Here is a 24,440-nt window from a genome sequence, read left to right as displayed (position 1 = left end):
TGCTCATTGCTTGAAACAAAAAGAGAGGGCTGCTTGTCATAAAACGGGGCAGATGGACCCGGTATTCAAGGTGAGACAGCCAGTAGGAAAGTTCAAAACGTTTATTAAACAAAGACACAAACAGAACAAAAGTGGAGCTGCTGAGGATCTGCGGCTCGCAGTGACTGCAGGAGGGGGAGCGGGGCACCGCCCAATCTCAGACACTCTGGTTAAGCAGTTCAGTCCATCTCCCTTGAAGGGGGTGCGATCCAGCCGCTGGACTGCCAACCAACGCAATGGGCTTCACCCAGAATGTCCCGGTGCTGCAGCCTCGGAAGACTAGCAGGTAGCTAATCAGAGTCAGGGGCAGACAGGAGCAAACAGATCAGGCTGGATCCAGGAATCCAGTAGCTCCCAGGCAGGTTCAGAGTCTGATGGAGTCCAGAAGCGTGACCAGGCGGACACGCACAGAAGCAGACAGACTCAGATGCAGACGGGCAGGCTCAGTGGTTGAGGGTAACTGAGACAGGACGTGGAAGTAGAACTTGAATGCCAGAAACTTATTACTGGTGTCCCCGTTGGAGCCAGGCTTACTGGAATAAAAACTGATCCTCCCCGCGTTCCGAGCCAAAACCCTGAGGACTCCGCAGGGGAGGAGCAGCGCACGATCAGGAGATGAGACAGACACAAAACCCTTTTTCCACTGGCCGCTGGGATCCAGGACTGTGGAATAAACTAAACACACTGAACAAACAGACTAACAGAGAACAAATAATGATCTGGCACCGAATGCTTAGGCTGAATATAAAGCAAAGGAAACGGGTTTAAGGAATAAATGATAATTACAGCAGGGAGGGATAACGGCAGGTAAAAGAAAAAAAACAATTGAGGTGGTGGAATCAGGCCAGATTATGACACTGCTACGTACATCTACACTGTATTTACTGTTGAGTACGCTTCAAAAAGTTTAAAATTTATTTATGTGTTGGGATGGAATTGGTATATTTAGGGCCTTAACTTCAAAGATTTCAAATAAGATGGTAAATTGCACGTACAAGTTATTTCTTTAGCACATGTGAGTGCTATGCTGTGCAAATATTAAGACGTAACCGATTTGGTTCTTCCCATTAAAAATGAGTCAATTGCTGTGAAAGAAAGCTAAGGTTCAAACAGTGGAAATGCTGGTTATAAAAATAAATGTTAAAAGAAATAATAAACAAAATGCAAAATACTATTAATAGTGTAGTTGAAATAGATAGTGTTTCTTAAAGTGCTACAAATAAAATAAACATAATAAAAATACCCAAAGTTAAAGTGAAGTCTAAAAAATCGAAAGATACCATAAAACATTAGAATGTTGCTTTGTCTGTTGATTGGCAATATAAGCGGATTATGCTGTAAACATCTGGACTTATGTACACCAGCACCTCTCAACAGCACATACATGACTGCACTATATATATATATATATATATATATATATATATATATATATATATATATATATATATATATATATATATATATATATATATATATACACAGAATCTCTCTTCATGACCTATATTTTTAATGGTCATTTTGTACCTGAATTTCAGAAGTGATAAAAAAGACAAAAACTGCACCGGCAATTGATTTGTTGTTTACGTTTGCATGTTTTCCATCCGTGATTTGGCACGGTTTTGTCATTACAATATGATCTGCATATTGATGAAGGTAAATATGCAAAACTAGATCTGCACACGCTGTCTGCTGAATTGTAAACACAAATCACTTTGCACCTTTTTTGAACATCCCCTCAGCACGTACAAACATCTTAGCACCTGTTTTATTAAATGCAAAACTTCTTAAGATCTGGCCATTACATTATTATTGCTTTTGATACCACAAAACTCTCCCCACAAAAACAAAACAAACTCAATCTTTATCTGACACAGTTATATCTGTTTACCATGTCACATAAAGAAATGTAATATAATTTGGGTATTTTTAAATCATTTTAACTGATTTTGAAATATTTTAGTTATTTCTTAATTGATAATTCAAACAGCAAAACATTTTTCTAAACCTTTAACCGAAACATATTCAAAAGTAATAAAAAAAAAAAAAAACTCAAATAGAAGCAATATCAACTTTTACCCTTTTTAAATTTTAATTTTTCACACAAAATATTGTTTATATGATATAAAGATTTTTTTTTCTTATATAATTTGCTTCACATAAACATACATTTTTGTCTTTGTAATGGAAACATCAAAACTAGACCTGTGTTCGTTGTTCTTCCTCATGACCTTTCCACCATGAAAATTGCAGCTGCTGGAGTTTTTATGTTCCAGATGTTATGTCTGAGCTTTACATACTTTTACATTCACAGGATGAAAAAATAAATCCAGTCTTTTATTTAAACAAGATATAAAAGTTCTGTGTCAGAAGATTTTTTCTGTTACTAATTAGTGTCAATTTTAAAAGTAGCAATAATACAATGTAGAGAAATGTTACCTTTAAAATAACAAGTTATATTTAAGATTTTAGGAAAAGCTAGACAACATCTAGGGATAGATTTTTTCTTCTTTTATCTGACTGAAAAACAAAAGCACTTTTTATGAAGCTGCTAGATAAATAAACTGTATTTCGAAAGACCTGAGGGTTTTTTTTACTTCAGCATTTTGTCTCATGTGTATATTTTATCAAGTAACGGTACTTCCAGAACGTCTTGGTACATCTATATTTTATTTTTTGTTAGTGGAGCAGGTGGGAGCTGGATTACCCGAAGCAAATCTATAGATTTCTTTTTGGCTCAAGTTAGAAGAAAAGCTCTTAACATGATGCAGGTGCAAATGTCATTTTTTCATTACTTTTTAAACCAGTGAAGGATAAATATATTTCACAAAAGCACAGTTTTTGCTACTATTATTATCACTAAAGTGAGCAACGCTTCCAGCATCAAAAATACAAAATCACCCAATGTAGTAGAGGTGATTCATCCACCTGCAGTCAGAGAATTTAATGTCGGATGTGATGTACATATGTATATATTTGATCAATTTGCCTGCAATGATTTTCAAGGATTCACTCCTAGCACATAGAACACTTCAGGTATTTTTAAGACTGTGAAGTGAATATTTAAAAGGAAAATTGCCTGTTTTAATGTTTTCATGACAAGAATGGGCCACAATTCAGGCAAATATTTGCTGGTAAGATTTTATTTTTTATATATCAGTTGGACTCATGGATTTAATGTCTGTTTGTTTCTGTAAATCAGGCTTAATTGAGCTGTAAATGGCCTGTACTTATATAGAGCTTTTTAAAGTGAGAAAACTTGACCAAAGCGCTTGACACAGCATTCGTTCATTCACCCATTCATGCACACACTGATGATAGCAAACTACATTGTAGCCACAGCTGCCCTGGGGCTCACTGACAGAAGCGAAGCTGCCGTACACAGGTGCCACCAGCCCCTCTGACCATCACAAGTAGGCAGTGTGGGTGAAGTGTTTTGCCCAAGGACACAACCACACTGAAACCCGGAACTCGGGCTTGAACCGTCAACCCTTCGATTGCCAGGAAAACTCCTACATCTGTTGCTTTTTTCCTATATGGAAAAATTTAATTATTTTATTCATAAATCACGTCAGACAAAACCTTTTTTAGGCTGCTTGAGTGTACAAGAAAATATTTTATTTAGTTACAGTTAAATATCAGAATATCGATTACGATTAATTGATGTACTTTCTTCCAGTTTAGTACGTTTTGGTAAATGTTTTAGCTTTTGCCTTTTAAACTTGAAATAATGTTGGTATCCTTCCAGAAGCCTATCAGAATAATTTATTGGAACTTTGGCCCATTTCCCCCGACAGAACTGGTGTAACCGCGCCAGGTCTTTGGAACGCCTTGCTCACAGAGGCCTTTCAAATGTTAACTTGTGGCTTTGATATTTTCACAAAATGTTCTTACTTCATATGAATCATTTTTAAAACACATCAGTCCTGTCTTTAACAAACCTTTTGCAAAGCATGATACTGCACCCCCTATACAGTACTTTGCTGATGGGATGATTTTAGTTAAGTTTTATTGGACATGTCTCCAAAAAAGTCTCTTTTTTTCACTAAACTCATTTGAAAGTTGTAATCCTTCTTACTGTATGTTGCTTTCTCTCCAAGGACCATTTTAGTAGCGGTCTTGGCAGGACCCGTTTTGTTATGGATTGTAAGAAGGTTTTAAGTGCTTTAGCAAATGTATTCACACAATGTTTTGCTTTTGTTTGAACCAAAACATTTTTATCAGTGGGGGACACTGAACCATCCTCCTTCCTGAAAGTTATACAGTACAAGCTAGACATTCCCATGCTGTTTATGATTTACTTTATACTGTTTATAACTGTGTATAACGATGATCATAACACCTTCAGGCATCTGGTAACTGAAGCTAAGGATAAATAAGGCTTGTTGGTCTCTGGAATTCTCCCATTGAAATGTCTCGCCTGATGTTCAATGCTGAATTAGTGTGTTTTTCCGTTTTCATCACTCTCATTACTGCCTGTTGAAAGTATAATGAATTTTGCTCAATCAGGGAGACATAAAGCAGCAATATATTTAGTTGTTAATTTCAAATAGTCTTTGGTGTGCATTTTTAAGTAGTGTAAGGCCTATGTTTATTTGCAAATACTTTCAGCCATCAGCTAGAATTTTGGAAGCCCAAATGTACACAAATGAACCCAAGTGATTTTCATTTCCTTTCCTGTATAGCAGCTCCTGGTCTGGGGCTGTTGGGGGTGGGGTTATGTGCTCAGCATTATTGGTGGGCGGTTTCTTGCAGCGAAGCTGCAAAGTGGATTGTGTAAACAGAAGCAACAATGGTAGAGGAGAATGGCATGTATTATAAAAGTAGCTGTGTAAAACTTAAATAACTGCATCATGATAATGCTTAATTCCAACTGGCTCTGATGTTTTCAGAGGTGACTGTCTCCACTGTGCTTACAGCCAAGTAGCCTCACTGGTGGTCAGCTGAATAGGTGTTTTCAGGCTAGCCATACATAAAAAATGCCTGGTTTTAAAATTCTGACTGACTTTTACCCAAAGAGCAGAAGTTTAAATTTACATAATTCGGTCTGGTGACATCTAAGTGTTGGTTTATGTCCATGAATGAATTAACACTAAACAAGTCAGTTTCCATTCAGATTTAAATCACTTGAGTCCTTTTCAATTCAGTTTATTTCTATAGCGTCAATTCACAACACGTCAAGGCATTTTACAGTTTACCAGATCATAAATTCAAATTGATTCAAAGTTTTCTATCTAAAGGCAATCCCTCACTGAGCATGCTTGTAGTGACAGTGGAGAGGAAAAACTCCCTTTTAACAGGAAGAAACCTCCAGCAGAACCAGGCTCAGTATGAGCGGCCATCTGCAGAGGCCGACTGGGGTTCAAGGAGACAGAAGCAGACATAGAAAAAGCAGCTGTAAAAGGCTGCCCCGTCCAGGAAACACACAGCGAGGCAGACGAGCTCCGAGCCAGCTCCCATGTCAGAGGATAAAGAGAGCACATCCAGCCAGTCACAGTCAGAGAAACAGGACTACACTGGAAAAACAGGCCGATCTCCAACATCTATAAATAAAGGTGTTGATGGTAGCAGCACAGCTGATATTTCTCTCCAAGATGGTGTCACAACCAATCAGGAACAGACCAGATCATACTATGAGAAAAAGCAGAGAGAACATAACGTTAGAGATTGAACTAACAGATTCTGCAGAGTGGGAGGATAGAGAGAGAAAGAAGCAGAATGATGAAATAGGGGTCTCTATGTCCTCCAGAAGTCAAAGCCTATAGCAGCATAACTATAGAGATAGCTCAGGATAACCTGAGCAACTCCAACTAAAAGCTTTATTTAAAAGGAAAGTTTTAAGCCTAACCTTAAAAGTAGACAGGGACTAAAACCTCACGGACTAAAACTGGTAGTTGGTTCCACAGGAGAGGAGCCTGATAACTAAAAGATCTGCCTCCCATTCTACTTTTAGAAATTCTAGGAACCACTAGTAAACCTGCAGATTGAGAGCGAAGTGCTCTGTTAGGAACATAGGGAACAATCTTGGGAACAAAAATTGTATTCTTGATTCAACAAGAAGCCAATAAAGAGAAGCCAGGATAGGATAAATATGATCTCTCTTTTTAATTTTCATCAGAACTCTGGCTGCAGCATTTTGGATCACCTGAAGGCCTTTAACTACAGTTTGTGGACTTCCTGATAGTAAAGAATTACAATGGTCCAGCCTTGAAGTAACAAATGCATGGACCAGTTTCTCAGCATCACCCCTGGACAGGATATTTCTAATTTTTGCAATATTGCGCAGATGAAAGAAGGAAATTCTAGAAACCTCTTTGATATGGGATTTAAATGACAGGATCTGATCAAAAACAACATCAACATTTTTTACTTTATTATCTGAAATCAGTTTAATCCCATCCCAATGGGATTAGGTCCCAAGACTATAACTTCTGTATTGTCTGCATTCAGAAGGACAAAATTAAGAGTCATTCAGGTTTTTATGTCTTCGAGACATGCCTGTAATCTATGTAATGAGTTAGCTTCATCTAGATTTATAGACAGATATAGCTGGGTATCATCCGCATAACAGTGGAAATTAATCCCATGCTTTCTTATAACTCTACCGATTGGGAGCATGTATAAGATAAACAGAATTGGTCCTAGCATCGATCCCTGTGGTACTCCACAGGTAACCTTAGAGCATGAGGAAGATTTGTCATTAACGTGACCAAACTAAAATTGATCAGATAAATAAGATTTAAACCAGTCTAGTTCCTGCTGTTCCTTTAATTCCTGCAAAATATTCAACTCTTTCTAAAAGAATATTATGATCAACTGTATCAAATGCAGCACTGAGTTATTTTTTTTTTTACTTTTTTTTTTTTTTACTTCTTTCCATGGAAATGACTAATTTCCCTATCATAAGCAAATTCTAGTAATGACAATACAACTGTTGGAGTTCCTCAGAAACGTTGCGCTTTAGCTATGGATGCATTTGTTTCTTATTTCTGCAGTTTTCTTCACCCAACATATTGTTTGTTTGATATAAAGATCATTTCCAGCACTTCAGAGCAGCGGAGAACAGAAAGCAAAAAAAAAAAAAAAAAAAAAAGCTGGTATTCTTTTACCTGAAAAAAACAAAACAAAAAACTGATCTTTAATTCCCGGGACTTTCAATGGAAAATGGGCATATGCTTTGCTTTTCACTATTTGTACAGTGTTCTATTTCAGTGGGAAAACACAAGAATAAATATTTAATTGTCTTTTTTTTATTGTCCTCTGTCTACAGCCTGTCCATCAGGTTTTTTCAAGCCAACTCAAGGAGATGAGTCCTGTATGCAGTGTCCAATCAACAGCCGTACCACGAGTGAGGGTGCCATCAACTGCATTTGCCGTAATGGATACTATCGTACTGACTCCGATCCACTCCAGATGCCATGCACAAGTATGTATACATCTGCATTTGTTTTATAGTTTTTTTTAACATTGAAGTCACCTGACAAAGATTCAAGACTGGGGGCGATTCTTTAGCGTCAAATATGAACTCTTTGGCAGGCACATTTCTTAGCCAGAAGTAGAAGTTTCTTGGGTCAAAAGGATGATAAAGGTCTGCTTGGCTTTAAGCAGAGAAATCCTGTCAAAGCTGCCCCTCACTTAAACATAATGCTGACATGCTCAAAGTCTGGCTGTCCACAGATCTGACCTAACAGACAAGGCTCGGCTGCCCTCCCTCAACATCACACAGTCTCCGCTCCAATGCAGACTGGAGGTTAGCGGGCCAGGGCGCATTTCTTTATACAGGGTCAGTCTCAGAGAATGAACCGGGGTGAAGCCTTCCCTTGTGATGCCAATGAAGCCCATTGAATTAGAATTTGAATTTGAGGCTGACGCTGACACGAGGAAAGAGAGGGCTAGATGGATGGAAAAAGAGAAGCAAAAATGATCGCGGGAGAAGTTCAGGATAAAAGAGGAAATCGCTTTTACTTGAAAAGAAAACAGGTTTGAACAGGAGAACTAGTGCTGAGTAAAACAAAATCGAACAGTATTAAAAAAATTATCACCTATAAATACTTCCTCAGCCTGTTGAAAAGGAAGAGGGGGGAAAAGATTTGATGGTCTCCAACAATGGAGATTTGCATAAGCTTCGGTCTTGGAGTTGAGCAGCTGTTGTGAATGAGAAAGCAGCAGCGTCACGTCAGCCGTATTAAACGCAGCGGGTCTGGTCTGATTAAAGCAAGAAAACAGGCCCATCAGAGAGGCCCGCTGGCTAATGGGAGGGATATTAGTCCTCCTCCCTTCGAAGGACATGCCAAAGAGGAGTTGTGTTTCAGAAAGACTCCAGGAAGGGCACTCCGACGGGCTTTCTTCCACTATGGGAGATCTTTTAATTGCTGCCAATTAAAAAGAGGTTAAGTAAAAAGTGATCGATTCAAATTTAGGATGTTGTGGGCGGAGTGGAGCTGTTTATCTCGTTAGTCCTGGAGGATAGCTCTACCATAATTAGGTGCATATGGCCGTAAAAGATAAACAGTTTTCTTTGTTTATTTGTTTGGCCTGCCACTCGACATCCAGCACCATGAGGAAAGTTTCCTCTCTACTGTCTGAATAAACAAATAATATAATATCTAATAATAAATAGGTTTCTCTTAGTGGCCATTCTGCCCTTCATTAGAAAATTGTTAAAAGAAAATGTTAAGAAAGCACTTGATAAAGTGGAGATCAGTTTTGAAAATGAGAGTGCAAATGGGCTCCTCAAGGGAAAAGGCACTGCATGCCTGGAATGCAGTCAACTCAAAGAGCCTATACAGACAAGCTTGAGGAATTTCTCTCCTCCTTGTAGGGGGGTTGTGTAAGTAGAGATAGCAATTATGCCCTTCACTTTGTCAATGGCACAACACATCATCCATCAAGAGCATATACTAGTTACTGTCCAGAAGTTGTGCTTATGTGAACTACAATTGGATTTGTTAAACTGGTTTTTATGACTTTATTTTAAATCTCAGCAAATTATTTACTTTACACCCCCGTGTGTTTTTGGGGTCAAATAAGAACAATGAATGGACACTTGACACACAGTTAAAGCTGCCCATAAATGTCCAATGTTTAAGAAAGTACTAGATTAGAACAGCAACATTAATGGGTCATAGTAAATCATATTGACTTGTGCAGATTTTTTGGGGGGGATAATACTATTACATGGGGATTTAAAATGAAATTAAAATGCATGCTGTATAGTGCCTTAAGAAAGTATTCACACACAATTTCTTAAAATTTATAACGTGTATTTTATTGTGCAATTATCTGGTGATGCAACTCAGGGTAGCTCTAAGGGAGCTGCAGAGATCTATGACTCAGGTAGGAGAATCTGAACAATTGCTAATTATGAACTAAATAAAAAGGTCTAAATTCTAGATCTACTGATCTACTGCGCTGTAACTTTTATGTAAATCGCTGCTCATTAAAGTAGCAGGGCAGTACATCCATGTTCTAGGAACTCTGTTTAGTAGAGATAGTGAAGTAGATCAGAGTTTTTAGGAAGGTTGATAGAGTCAAATGCAGGAAGAAGTACCCCCGAAGAAATTGGCATTCAGACCTAAATTTAACAGAGACTTTTTGGTATAAATTGAATATTGGTTTTAAAAATAATTACCACTCAGCCTGAATGTTAGAGAGTGTATTTCAATCTTTTCCAGTTTATTTAAATAGCACCAACTCACAACACCTATTTATCAACGCATAAACAGAAAAAAAAAACTCTAACTAATTATGTGGACAGATTACAAGTCAACTGTATGCTTTGCAATTGAGCCTAGTTTTTATTTATTTATTTATTTATTTATTTATTTATTTATTTATTTATTTATTTATTTATTTATTTATTTAATCAGGACAGAGAACATTAACGAACAATCTTATACTTCTGTACAGATTGTAAATGAGCCAGACTATAGCATAGTTGCTAATTTACATCTGTCGTCCTGAGGCAGGAAGACAAAACAACACAAGATCACATAATACAATCTCAGTCAAAACACATAGACACACGTTCAGACAATGACATTACAACAATAAAATTAGTGAGTGTATGAGTGGGAACTTTTAAGAAACTGTTTAAGGTGCTTTTTAAATGTGCAATAAGTGGGACATTCCCTGATGTTTTTTGGGAGGCTGTTCAAGAAGTGACCCCCTCTGACTGATAGAACAGTTTGTCCAAAGTATGCAATGTGTTGTAGTTAGGTAGTCAAATTGGTTATAAAGTCACTGACATGCAGCATTTGCTCCTCCTGAAAGAGCACGCAGTAACAGTGGAAAGAAAACTTAAACAAAGAGATACCTCCAGTAGAACCAAGTTCAGTGTAAACGGTCATTTCCCACAGCACACTCAGGGTTTGAGAGAAAGATTTAAACTCAAAAGAACATTGAAGGACTGTTTTAGAATAGCTTTCTTTGGGAAAGAGAAGTTTAAAAAGGTAATGGCAGTTCAAGCTCCTTTAGTGTCTTTTCATGAAGAGAAACACATATAGGCAGATAAGATCTGAGAAGGTTTTTAAGACCAGGGGATAAAAGAGAACTCTTACAATAAGTTGCAGTAAAGGCTCAGCAAGTAGCTATGTATAAAAGAGAGGCAACCTCAACCAATGAAAGACAGGGCCGAGTGTATCATCTGTAGAATAAGAATACACTTGGCCCTCTGGGTTGTACTGCTGCCAAAAACTCCATATTCCGCCTCTATAGATGATACACTTGGCCCCGCCCAATATTGGTTAACACTGTAGGGTGTCATAGGAGGATGTCACATCTAAACAAAACACCAGGCCTGATGCAGCCTCTACGAAGAGTAAAAAAAAAAAAACAGAAAATAAAAAGCCAGAAAAACATAAATAATACAAAACTTAATACCAGTAAAAGTTTTGTAACTTCCCCATCCCAGATTATCAGGGAGATAATCCAGCTTTGTTTGATCTGCACCAAAGGGCATTTTTTTTTCTAACCCGTATCTATCTGCCTCCACAAAAGCTCAGAACCAGGACCTGACCTGTTTTACCTACAATTTATATCATTTAAAACAATTTAAAACCCCACCTGGACGCAGCCCATGTCTTCACACAGCAGATTTATTTCATTAAGAGCTTTTAGTTACAAGGTGCTTTGCTTTTCTAGCTTCAGCTAAATACTGTATTAATGACATAGGCACAAATACATTGTCTGATGCTCATATGCCAGTGAGCACTGCGCTCAGTTGAGCAGCGATAAACAAGTCAAATTCAGGGCCTTTTTTCTCTCTAACACAAATACACACTGACACCAGCATCCATTAAATTAAACAGACTGTATAAGAATAAAATTCAGACCTGAGAGAGCACTACATAATTATTTCAAGAGCTTTTACCTTAGGTACTAAAAATACCTCAGAGCTCAAGTGAGCTTATTCAAATGTCACTGTTTATTTTAATAACTGTTGTGTTTACTCACTGATATTCAGGAAATGCTCTAAAGTCTGAGGTGCAGTAATAGAATATCATCCACAGTCACTAGTTCTATTAAGTGGCATTCTCCTTTATTTAATCACAAAGCTTAAATAAATTGGCTCACTAAGATGTAGGCTTAACAAAAATGAAATAAAAATAACTTCAGTTGATGTCATAACTGTAAATCGCAACATGCCCAATTTTTTCTTAATTCATACCTGTGCCCATACCTGTGAAATAGTGCAGTTTTATTCTTCTACCCTTAACTGAGCATTTACTTCAGTAACCTGCTGTTTCCAACTAGTGCAGAAATCTAATTTGCACACAGACCTGTTAGTTGCTGGAAAAGTACAAACTTGATAATACATTAAGAGTTTTTATATAATTACGTACTATAGGTACTGTATGTACCTCAAGGGATTAGGCATGATGTTCAATCTGACTCCTAATTGTTCTGGGTGAAATTGGCCTGTTGGTCTGTTGTGCTTATCGTCTGGCTAGAGAGTACGACAAAAAGGGTTTTAACCTCAATTTTTATTTTATTTTTTTTTTTATGTGTGGGGTCTCATAAGTTTTGAAAAACACTCGATAATTTTACAAACTTTGAGTGTAAGCAAGCCTCAAGATGGAGAAATTAAATTCTATTCTGGAATTAATCAGGAGCAATAAAAGGAAGAAAAATAGGTGAAACATTTTGTCATTTTATCAGAATTTCGAAACATATTCCTTACTAATGGCAATTGCTATTGGAGCAAAATTTGGTGAGCTACAATCAAAGACAACAGAATAGAAATGTATACAACACTTTTTAGATTTTTTTTTTCACACATGAATATGTAATGTTCATTTTACTTAATAACCATGTCTATGCTATGCTTTTTTTTTTTTTTTTTAAATAAAACCCTTTTTCTGGCAGAATCCCAGAATACAAGAGCTATTCTAAACATTTACGTCTGTATGCAACTATTTCATCAAAGGGTTTTCCTGCTTTAACATTTGTCCGTTTACATTACTAAATGCTGAAACTATAAATCTGTCTTGCTTTTCAGCTGTTCCCTCAGCTCCACAGGCTGTGATCTCAAGTGTGAATGAAACCTCTGTGATGCTGGAGTGGATGCCACCCCGAGATTCCGGAGGCCGTGAGGACGTAGTCTTCAACATCATCTGCAAGAGCTGTGGCGGAGGTCGTGGAGGGTGCACCCGCTGCGGGGACAATGTTCAATTTTTACCTCGTCAGCTCGGCCTGACAGAAACCCGGGTGTACATTAGTGACCTGTTGGCCCACACGCAGTACACGTTTGAGGTGCAAGCTGTCAACGGGGTGTCAGATCAGAGCCCCTACTCTCCTCAGTATGCCTCAGTAAACATTACCACTAACCAGGCTGGTAAGTGGGTCCATCTGTCTTCTTCAGCACTTTGCATTCGCCATGTGGTTTTCTCTTCTTTTCTTCTTTCCTCTCTTGTTCTGTAAGTCTCCTGTTCCTTATGCCCTGTACAATTTTCATCACACTTTTTTCTTCAAAAGCACATTATGTGTTATGCAAAGTCTGCCTCTTTCCTCTTTTCTATGGTGATGTATGTAGATTAAGAGCTATGAAATGGGAAACAGAGCACCGCTGATGATGTGACAGACAGAATGTGATGGCCTGTTGGTCTTTAATGTGTGACCTCATCTACGTATTTCAAATTCTAGAGCAGAGAGGCAGCTTGCTGCTGTCTACCTGCTCGATACTGTTAAGTAACTACAACTTCATACAAGCACTTTGCTGAGGAGGAAGATATAATAAGATATCATTGTAGAGTTTGTATTATATAGCTAAAAAAAAACTTCCAAAAGGAAGAATCCAGTTTTTAATATGAAGATTTACAGAAATGTGGTTTTGTTTAAAGGGTTAGCCTCTTTAAGATGCAGAAGATAATCCTTAAGATATGTGTTGCAGATGAAGGTATAATCCTTTATTGAACATGGCAGTTGTCATTTTCTTTTTAAGCATCTTCATGAAAAATATCATATGGTGTGCAAAGCTTTCCTTCTTAGAAAACTAATGTACTGACAGATGCCATTCGACTTTGATTTGTGTTTAGTTTGTGTTTCTAAAGGCTGACTCATACTTTGAAACAAGGTCGTCTGCATATGTGTCCAAGTGAACACAGAGACGTTCCCACACCTTCCGCAGACACTCTGCTGCACCTCGCCCAAATTGTAGGTGACCGCAGACAAGAGGCCTCTGATTGAGCAAATCTACATGCGCTCTCCACTATGCGTATCTCCTTTTTGGTACCTTACCTGCTTGTTTTGTTTGTATGACCGCCATTGCGGAAAACTACTTGTGAAGTTGAACCAGCTAGAAGAGCGAGGTGTGTGAGAACGCTGGGACCCTTTTTCTCCCCGCTCTTTTTGTCCCTCCGTTGTCGGACAAACTTGCCCCCACTTCCTCACCACCTCGGCCGTATCTAGACCCACAGCTACTTCGTGATTGTCACTCTTGCGTTGCAGCGTGGAATAACATAGCGCAGACCACCCTTCAAAATTGACCATAAATCATAAATGTCTGCGTCATACCTGCAACAAGCTCACTGCGACACACTGCTGCGGAAGTATAACCAGCCCATCAATCCATCCATTTTCTTACACGCTTATTCCCCAAGGGGGTGGCGAGGGGTGCTGGTGCCTATCTCCAGCTGTCTACGGGTGAGAGGTGGGGTACACCCTGGACAGGTCGCCAGTGCGTATAACCAGCTCTTGAAGTGAAATACTGTCCTAAAAGTGTTGATTGTTCTTCATCCACCATGCCCTAACAGAGATATTTTCCATGCCATCCATCCATCCATTTTCTTCCCCTTATTCCCTCGGGTCGAGGTGGGTGCGATGCCAATCTCCGACAGTCTACAGGCGAAAGGCAGGGTCAAACTGTATAGGTCACCAGTCATTCACAAGGCAACAAATAGATATGCAACCATACACACTCACCTAAGGCAATTTAGTGATGCCAGTTAACCTAACAGTCATATTTTTGGACTGTGAGAAGAAGCCAGAGTACCAGAGAGAGCTCATGCATGTATGGGGAACATGTAAACTCCATACAGGAAAAAACCCCGGGCTAGGAATCGAACCCAGAACCTTCTTGCTTCAAGGAAACAGTGCTACATACCACTCCGCTGTACAGCCCCTTGTCCATTCCAATGCAGACTAAGGCCGTTTCTTAATATGTGTACTTGTGCATTCTCATGTGCTTGTGTACTTGTGAAACTTCAACAGCCTCAGCCCTAGTACTGTTCCAATTCACAAGAACAGCAGACCGAGAACGGACAAATCCCCTGATGTTTTTCTCGCCCCTCTCTATTTACCGAGTATGCATCAGAGCAGACTTGTTAGTTCCCAAGATTGACAGCTGTTCCAGCATGCACCAGCTTCCAATGGAGCGCTCTAAGAGCTCAGAGTATTAAGTTAAAAGTTCTCTCTTCTGTTGCTGTTGTTCACTAAAAGTACGTTTTAAGATCATATGAGGCGAGAACATTATACTTTTAAACGTCACTATATGGCCCTTTTACCAATTTAATGCATATTAAAAAAAAATAAGGTTGAGAAGACCATAGCAACCAGCGGCCCTCCGAGGGTAACAGCAGCCAGGTCTAATCCCAGCCCGTCTGCAGCAGCCCCCTCTCGGCATAGTGTGAAGTACCGCTGGTATGAAGTACAGATTTTTTTGTTTTATTTGGCAAAATGTCTATTTGATTTGTGTTTATCTGACTGTGTTCATTATATTCCCCCAATAAATGAAAGTAAGAATTTATTATTATCTAGTGACCATTAATAACAGGAGGTGTTCCAATTGACCCATATTTATGCTGCGTGGTCCCTTTCTCCCCAAGTCCATACTTTAATGTGTCCTTCTCAAGAACATACTTGGCGATGACACAAGTCTGTACTCACATTCTTGTGAATTGAGAAACGGCCTGACTGTACACATGTTAATTTGATTGGATTCTGTTTCCTGCATCTTTTATCTTTATCTTTGGTTAAGGATTTAACAGTTTACCATCTACACACTTGGTGCACCTTGCCTTAACTGGGTTCCCCATGCGTAAATGTTAATGGAAAGGGTTCAGGTAGGGTGATTAAAACAGTACTCTGTTGTAATAAGAGTATAAATTGTGCTACATCAGTATCAATATGCCCTAACCTGTTACTAAGACCACTCCTTGTCCAACTAGGAGATGTCTTTGGATGTTAATCCCAGGGAATTAGCGTTTACCTAATGACATTTAGCAACTAACCTTCACCCTCTCCAGGTTCCCCAAGTACTTGGAATTACTACCATCTGATTCGCTGATCACTATTGGTGTGAGCAAGTATTTCTTATGTGTACTTAATAAAGTGACAATTATTGAGTGTACTTTCAGTATATCTATTGTCTTTCCACAGGCACCTTCGCTAGTCTCTTTTTGCTAAATGTGCAGTGATTTGAATTAATTTGACCTGGCTTTATCTAGTTTAATATAGTTTTTTATTTTAGTATCAATATTCCAATACAATTAAAATAACAGAAACATTGCTATGGTTAAAAAATATAATTCTAAATAAACTGTTTTGACATTTTATTTGATTTAAGGACATTTATTGGAAATGAAAGTTCCACATTTTCTTCATTGTTGTAAAAGTCAATGTTTATTAAAGGCTGGATGTTTAAAAATGCCATAACGTAGTTGGTTACAATGCTGCGGCTCAAATGGAACCTTTCATTCATGCACTGACCCTCTTTTTATTGTCTGTTTTGATTTGAGTCACTGGTGTGGTGGGTTAATGAGGGCCTGTGAGTGCAGTTAAGCGTTGTAATGAGGCCCCATGCCCCACTCCAGCTCACTGGGCCACAATAAGTCTGCCACCCCAACCCTTGGCTTCTCTGCTGCTCCTGCTGAGGGGACCTGGCGGAAATTGGGGGGCTCTGCGCCCTCTCCACTGAAGTGCCCGTCACTTCGTATTAGACAGCAATAGTTCCCGTCAGAGCGAGCTGTGAAAAGAACTCAACTCTTGCTCGCCCCCACTCAGTGTTCCCACCTCCCCCATCACCCTTTACTGTGCTAACTCTTTGGACAGGATCGCAGCTTTGCAAAGCTAAAAACTTACAGGACTGGGGTCATGGGGACCAGGAGCCAATAATTGTTTCTGGGCTGTGAGGCTTGGGGGTTACATAAACATTATGTCATCCCTAATTACCTCTGGCAGTTCTGTGCTTCTCTGTTTTAGTGAGAATGAGCTCGACGTGCAGACAAACAAACAAAAAATTAGAGATTCTACACATTTTTCTAAATCAGTTAATCAGTTTTCCATTAGTTTATAAATACAATTTGGGTGAGCATTATAGAAATATCAAAAATCTTTTTTATAATAATCTTAGCATTGAGTGTTGAATATAAAGGATAAGGATGATTAACACCTTATCTTTTCTGTCCAGTCATGCACTCTCTGCACTCATTCATCTTCAGACTCAGGCACCATCACTGTGGGTGGTTGGTGACGGTGTCTCTGTAATGAAGGACATAATTTTCTCTAAAATACACTGCTTGATTATACGCATTAATGTCACGCAAAGCCAATTCTGCCCCTGAAGGTGTTTACATATTTTCCATAAGCATATGACAAATTCTTTAAAACTTTATCGTTGTACTCGGCAGAGTTTTGAAATATGTCTCTAACCATTTATTGAAGTATGACTCACAGTTTGCTCATCCATGTCTGCAGTGCTATGTTTATAAAATGCTGCTCTGTTTGTGATGATAAACTAGCTTCAGGAGTATGACAAAGTTTGAGGTGTCTGTCTTTTTAGGTATTAATGGGAAGCTAACTATCCTTGACATGTGAATGCAGTGATCAAGCCTAGTCTCTCATGCAAAATGTGGAGTAGTATATGGTATATATATATATATATATATAGTATAACTTTACACGACAAAGAAAATTGATATAAATCTTTTATTCCAGTTTTATTTTACGACCACTGTCTTTGATTTGACATGCTCATGTAGTTTTGGAAGATTATTATTTTATTATTTATTTATTATCTATTTATTTTCACAAATCAAACTAGAAACTGAGAATACATCAATAAAAGCGTCACAGAAACCACATAGGGCTTATACCAAATGCCACACCCCTAGAACAAAAAAACTTCAGGCAGCTCACAATATGAAAGACATTTCACTTGAGAGAGAAAACAGAAAAGACATGTACAATAAAAAATGTTTACATTTTATTTCTCAGATTTCAGGAAGTCAATATTTGTAAAAAAAAAAAAAAACATACACCGCTGTCTTTTTTGGATAACAGTATTTTTTTTCAAAGACTTTCTGCCATGTATCTGAAGATTCAAAATATTTTCTATATTTATTCCATAGTTTGCATCTCGCGGCCAAAAAGAATATTGCACTTGGGTTTTAATACTTAATTGTAAATTAAAAGACAAAGCTTGTCTAGTATTATAAGAATGGTCTTGGCAGTTCTTAGCAAAATAAATCTTGAAGCTATCAGGAGACTGGCCTTGTTTTATCATGAAAACAAAGGTACATGTTTGTTAAATATTAATTTCATAAATATTCAACGGCTGTTATTTGGAGAAAAGGGAAGCACTAGCTGTATTAACTTGACAATCAACAAGATTTAAATTTTAAGTTTCATGATATTGCTTCTAAAATAAGAATTACATTTAGTAGACAAATCGCTAGTCTGGTATAAATTAACATTCTGCTGTTTAAAATACTTAATCTAACAAAGTCTTGTATTGGGTGTCAATATTGGCCAAAATGTTGTGCGGTATTTGCGTATCAGTGAATCCCTGTTTTTTTTGTTACTTGGTTACATTTGCTTGACTGTACACTGATAACTTCTCATTTTATTTATTTGAACATTAGAATATAGTTTTTCTGCCTTTTTATTTAATTTATTATTTAGTCCTGATCAGCTTCATGGAATTTTAAAAAGTTTAGTTTAAGGTTAGGTTATAATAGATTAAAGACCAGACTTTTTTTTTTTTATCATAAATATTCGGATATATGCTGCTCATATGTTTCATTTTTAATACCCCCTAAAAGAAGAATTTAAAATATTTGGTGTTTTGTAAAAATATGTTATAAAAATATGTTGTTAAAATATTTTGCACAAATAACTGAGCAGAAATAGAAGTTCATTGAGGACATTTAACTAACAGGAAATATATTTCCAGATAAACTAAACAGCCATTTACCCTTTATGTGTAGGATGTTTTTATCTTAATTATTAGACATGATTTTATGACAGATAACAGTACTCACATGTAAGTTATTTTTTACAAATTACAGATTTCAAAATGACTTAGGTGACTTTATAGCATCAGTCGAACAGTTTGTGTTCTCACAGCTTAACACATATGGTTCGATAGAGAGTTTAGGCAAGCAAACGGGAGCACACTACATATTTGAATTATTCCAAACACCGCACACATGGAAGTAATTGTATAATTCCAGGTCATGGCTTCAAAGCCTGAAGGTGCTATTAGTAGTGTTTAAAAGAATAGCTCTGCCTATGCACACCAGGGGTAAACCTTGTCTTAGTGGCATATGTTATTTACTGAGTAATTTTATAAAGGAAGTGATTAGTTGATATAAATGGAAAGGCTTCCTCAAGAATGTAAAACCATGTAAACGGATTGCAAAGATCATAAATCATTTCGGTGTGACTGTAAAAAATGTTAACTTATCTATTGCAGTGTTCTGAATAGAGATCATTTTATATGTTGAAGGCAACATATAAAACATGCTCTCAGTGATTTAAGCCTCTTCAACAGATGCATTCGATTCCTGCACATTCCTGCCTTCTGTGGTGGTTTTGTTTATTAGATTTCATATTTGTTAAGGCATTTCATTTGCTCAAGGTGAGCTGCTATTATTATTAATAAACACAGATCCTGAATTGGTTTCTTATCAGACGAGTTGGTTAATTGTGAATCCTCATATTATGATGAGGATGGGGGGTGCAATCAGGTTCAGCCTTTTCATATGGCCTAGGGAAGATTTATGAGTTAATTATGCTTTAAATTGCTCAGGTTCACTGTAACCAGGCTACCAGGGACTATTCTGCTCCAGTGGAGCACTGGTGTAAAGCCAGGAGGAGCTGCCAAGAAGGCTACTCACAAGCCAAAAGTAGCCTCTATCCCTCTGACTTATTCATCATGTCACCAGTTGATAAAAAATATAAATATATTGTTTCTTTTTTAAAGCCCTAAATTCAAAGTTTACTGCTTTTGCATAATATGATCAGATGAAAAACATCAACATATTTCTATACAGTTTAAAACCTTATATACATCAGTCAAGTTCAAGAACTCTGTTTTTGAAAAAACAGGTTGTGAACCATCATGGCATAAGTTTATTATATTAAAGATACTAATGGAAAGGATAGATTTTCCTTATGTACTTTTCAGCAACCAAAAAACAAAATTAGGCTAGGCTTGTTATAAAGTAGTTCCAAGAAATGATTAACAAGACTGAGACTAAAAAAAGGCCTGAAAGTGTCAGAGCTGGTGACTTAATAATAAAGAAAGTGATTGAGTGTCAGAAGGGGATGAGCATACATTGTTTAGTGTGACTGTGACAGAAGGTGATAAGAGGGGCACATATGGTGAGTGCCAGCATAGGTCAGTGCTGCAGACAGACAGGAGGCCTCAGCAGGCACCTGGAGCTCAGCACTGACAGAACCTTTAGAATAAAGCTGCTTTGGTATCCATCCAGCCAACCACACATGCAGAGAATTCAAAAGCATACTGAGCAGTCTGTACATAAAAATATCATAGCTGGCATGCATTAAGATATGTGTAGAAAAACAAATTGTGAAGTATGTACTGACATAGAGATTTTTTAGCTATGTTTTTTGAAATTAAGGATTCTTAATTAAATAACCACTTTCTGGATCATTAATAAAACCTGTTAAAATATGTTAAGATATATTATTTTTAATAAAAAGTTAGTAGCTGTTAGATTTTTTTCCCTTCCATTGAGTACATTACATTAAGATCTGCAGGTTTGCAGAAGTGTAAAAGAGAAAACAGCAGAATGCACATTATTTGGTTATTGATTAAGGTTAAAATACCGTGATCATTTGCTTAGTGTGCTGTAAAAGGGAGTAAACACAAATGCACGATTAATTATCATTAAGTGCTTTAACTGTATTCCAAAATTTCTCTACAATGACTTTAATGTAGTCATTTATTTATTTGCTATATCCAAGAGTGGTTCAAAGAGCACTGCTTTTAATTTATTAACTTTTCTGTAAAAATTTATAGAGTTACTCTCATCAATTAAGCAAATGAATCAGTGATAAACACAATGACAGCATTCCCCTTCTAGTTCTCTCCATGGACTGCTCTTCTGCCTCACCCCTTTAAGTTGCCAAACGCATAAAAATTTCCGTTGACATATGCATGAATTATTCTTTTGAGGAGTGTTGTAAAACACAGTTGTTGTTGACTCTGAGGTGGTCTTGCATGTGTCTTTTCTGCTTACCATGATAACTCTCCCCCCCCACCACACACATACACCCACAGGCCACTAATGCAACTTTTTTTGTGTAGCCTAGATTTTCTCACATAGGCGAAGCACATAAAGACTCGGCCGTCATCATCCTCTTAAAGGTTTTATCTTTCATCTGGGGTCATGACCTTAATAAACATAGATGATCTTTAATGATATTTTCTGTTTTTCAACACTCATTGCAGCAGCTCCACACTATTTGAATCCGGATGAGCTTAATGTTGAGGCAAAAAAGAATAAGTGCTGTTCATCAAGCATTGCAGCACATTTGTAAAATTGTGACAATTAACACATTTAAAGTTATTTGTGATTCTCTGCTACATAAAATCCTCATGATCAAAGCAAGAAGTTCAGCATCTCAGATGATTTTAAACATGCACTTAGCTAAATATGGTATTTTTTTCTTCCAGTATTGGTAGCAAATTCCCCTGGAGAGACACAACTTCCAGCACTCCTTTGGTCTTTTAGCCAGGCACTTGTTTCCATTTTACAACTAAAACTTCAACTTAAACATTGTTATTCAGATTTTTATTTTTTATAAAAAACACAAAGTAGCGTATAACTATTAACACAATTGAAACATTTCTAAAATGTGTTTTGCAAATAATTTGAAAGATGTATTGTGCACTTCTATTTGGCCCCCTTTACTCTGAAACTGGTCAATAAAATTATGAATAATCACGTCAGAAATCACCAAGTAAAAGACTCCAAATGTGTAATTGAATTTTAGTGTAAATACAACTGCTATTTCATGGCCTCTACGTTTTTTTTTTAGAGAATATTAATAAAAAAAACATTTATACAGAAGACCAATAATAACCTCAGATAAATCAGGGACAATGCTTTCGAAAGGATTAGGATGATTAGGCATCCAGGGTTGGCTAAATGTTTGGTTATAAAGCCAACTGTACAATCATCTGAAAATGGAAAAATGTATGGCCATACTAAAAACATACTAAGACATGGTTGCTTATCAATACTGCCCTCAGGAGGAACTGCAGAAATTGGCAGCTCAAGTGGGATCATGTGTAATTAGTGTAACATTCGTGTGTTTTTGCAGGCGGGACAGATAAGGTAGTCGGTGCTGATAGAAATGATGAAGCTAAAAACAGCAGAAAACAAATTAAAACCTTTGTCAGCTGTAAAAAAAAACAACAACAACGTAAGCGTAAACCCTGTGCTAAAATGGAGTAATTTTTATTTAAAAATATATTTCACATGATATCTCAATTAAATAAATATAACTAAATAGTAGAATTTAGGAAAAACAAGGTCACTTTCTCTCTTGTCGTCTCATTTCTATATACTTGTTGTTTTATACTATGTCAGTCAAACGTTAGGAATACACAGTAGTTTTGAGAGTAGTTTTTGTTACTTTTGTTTATTTTGTATTTCAGAATTTTGTAATTGCAACTGAATCCCTTTCTTGATGGAAGAAAAGACAACCACAGCCCACACTTGCTTTCCAACTGCGAATAATATTGACATGCAACCTGTGGTTTGTGGAGTTTTTCTTCTTGCCCATTTGGAAGTTGTTTAAATGCAGATACGCTGCCTGCTGATTAAACTGCAGTTTTGACCCACGGCTATGCGCATCAAAGCCTTCAATCTACATCACTGTAGCAGACAGCTCAAATATTGTCTGTTCAGTCTTAATCGTCCCGGAGAGACGGAAAGACCACAGCAAATCTGTGGATTCCAAATGCTGGTATTATATTCTGCCCGGAATGCTTTTAACATACAAAATGTCTATTTCAGCATAAATAAAGGACTTTTTTGCAGTAATATAAGATGGCATTTCTGTCATTATACAAATGTCAAACATTTTTTATTGAAGAAAAGCTGTTTTATTAGTTTATCCCATACTGACAAAGCACAGCTTACTACACTTGTTAAAGAAAGGAAAAAGTGATGTTATTTATTCCCTTTAACATGATTTGTAGTGTAATTAACCTCCTTATTCAAAAAGGCAGAAAAGTTGAACAAAGAACCATATTTCTTTCAAACTTATAAATACTTTCCATTTCCTCTGCAAGATGTGTCCTTGTCCACAGATTTTTATTGCATTTAGTTCTGCAATGTGGTAGTTTGGCCTACATTTAAATCTCATCCTCTCAAATCCCCTGAAAACGTTTCAGACCCCTAAACCGCCTAGTTTAGAATTAGTTTACATTGTCTTTATGATCATATTGTTGCCCCCCTATTTTCCAATGCAGCTGGGTTAAAGCTTGATCAACTGAAATCTCACTTTTGTAGCTTTACTGCTTTGGAAAATCTTTATAAATGTAAAACCCACAATCCTTTGCAGCTGGGGAAATGGGGAAGGCTGCCAGCATGCTAAAAGTACATGCAAATATGAGCCTCTCCCTCAAAGATGTCTCGATCTGCAGCTCGTAAATGGACGGCAGCCTGAAGGAGTGGAGCAGTGGCTGCTAGTTTGGGAGGCTGCATAATTTGCAGCCAGCTGGTTCAGTCCTCTTGTGAAAGTTTCCTCTGCGGGAAAACTGATTTTACAATGAAAAGGGAAAGGGATTTACGAGGCCTGACCTGTTCTCGCAACCTCCCCACATCTTCCCCAAATCATAGCATTGCTGTTTGCAGTGGAACGTCAAATCAAATCAGAGCCACATGTTTGCAGACACAGTGGTTTGTAAAAAAGATGCAGATAAAAAATATTAAACTAAGTTGTATGAAGTGGACTTCATATCTTATATATCACCACTACTGAATCGAGGAAAGGTTTTTCACATATTTTGTTTAAATCGGAGCAAGGTAAGAGTCCTTTATCACTGGATGCATGTGATGTGGGTGTGTGACAAGATTCCTCTGCTGCCAGGCGTCCCCAGTGGTCCCTCTTTATCAGCTTTACTTAATGAAGATGCCCATCATGTTCCCAGCGGTTCCTATTATTTGAGGCCAAACACTACAAGTCAAGGAGATCTTCAAAGGGAGAGTGGAAAAGCCCACTAAAAGAGTGCAATATAATAACATTACAGAGCCATACATTAATTAGATGGATGAAAGCCTCACTTTTGTACTATGTGTGGTAGCAGAAACATGTCCCGGTAAATTGGCTTGGTTTTTAATGAGCAGCAATATCCCCGTAAACGCCATCTTTAATTGATTAGGGATGCCATTAGGTGCTCAGATATAGCAGTAAAACATCTATCGCAGATGTTGCACAAAACAGAGCCTTTGTTGTTCTCCTAGCTTGGTTCAAGGCCAGAGTGGACTCGCAGTGGCTGTTTTTTCTATCAGATCCAGTATGGGGTAATAATGTGGGGTCTGAAACCTAATTCTCTGACAACAGCTGGGGCTGCCTGTCTTTGGTCAATTAAGTAACATGATACTCCCTCATTCCTCCCTGTATTCATTATTTGATTTGATTGT

The 24,440-nt window shown here is 37.5% G+C and overlaps 1 protein-coding gene across 1 annotated transcript in view; it reads left to right on the top strand.

Annotated features, from left to right (window-relative positions):
- Positions 1-24,440, top strand: part of LOC119773562 (ephrin type-B receptor 2-like) — a 148,368-nt gene that overhangs the window by 112,955 nt on the left and 10,973 nt on the right. Inside the window, exons 4-5 of the mRNA XM_038270569.1 lie at positions 7,310-7,465; positions 12,539-12,874. Of these exons, the coding sequence (XP_038126497.1) occupies positions 7,310-7,465; positions 12,539-12,874 (492 nt within the window). The remainder of the gene's footprint in view (positions 1-7,309; positions 7,466-12,538; positions 12,875-24,440) is intronic.

Source organism: Cyprinodon tularosa, unplaced genomic scaffold (genome assembly GCF_016077235.1).
Source record: "Cyprinodon tularosa strain WSP-4 unplaced genomic scaffold, ASM1607723v1 ctg768, whole genome shotgun sequence".
Taxonomy (NCBI): domain Eukaryota; kingdom Metazoa; phylum Chordata; class Actinopteri; order Cyprinodontiformes; family Cyprinodontidae; genus Cyprinodon; species Cyprinodon tularosa.
This window is presented reverse-complemented; position numbering and strand designations above follow the sequence as displayed.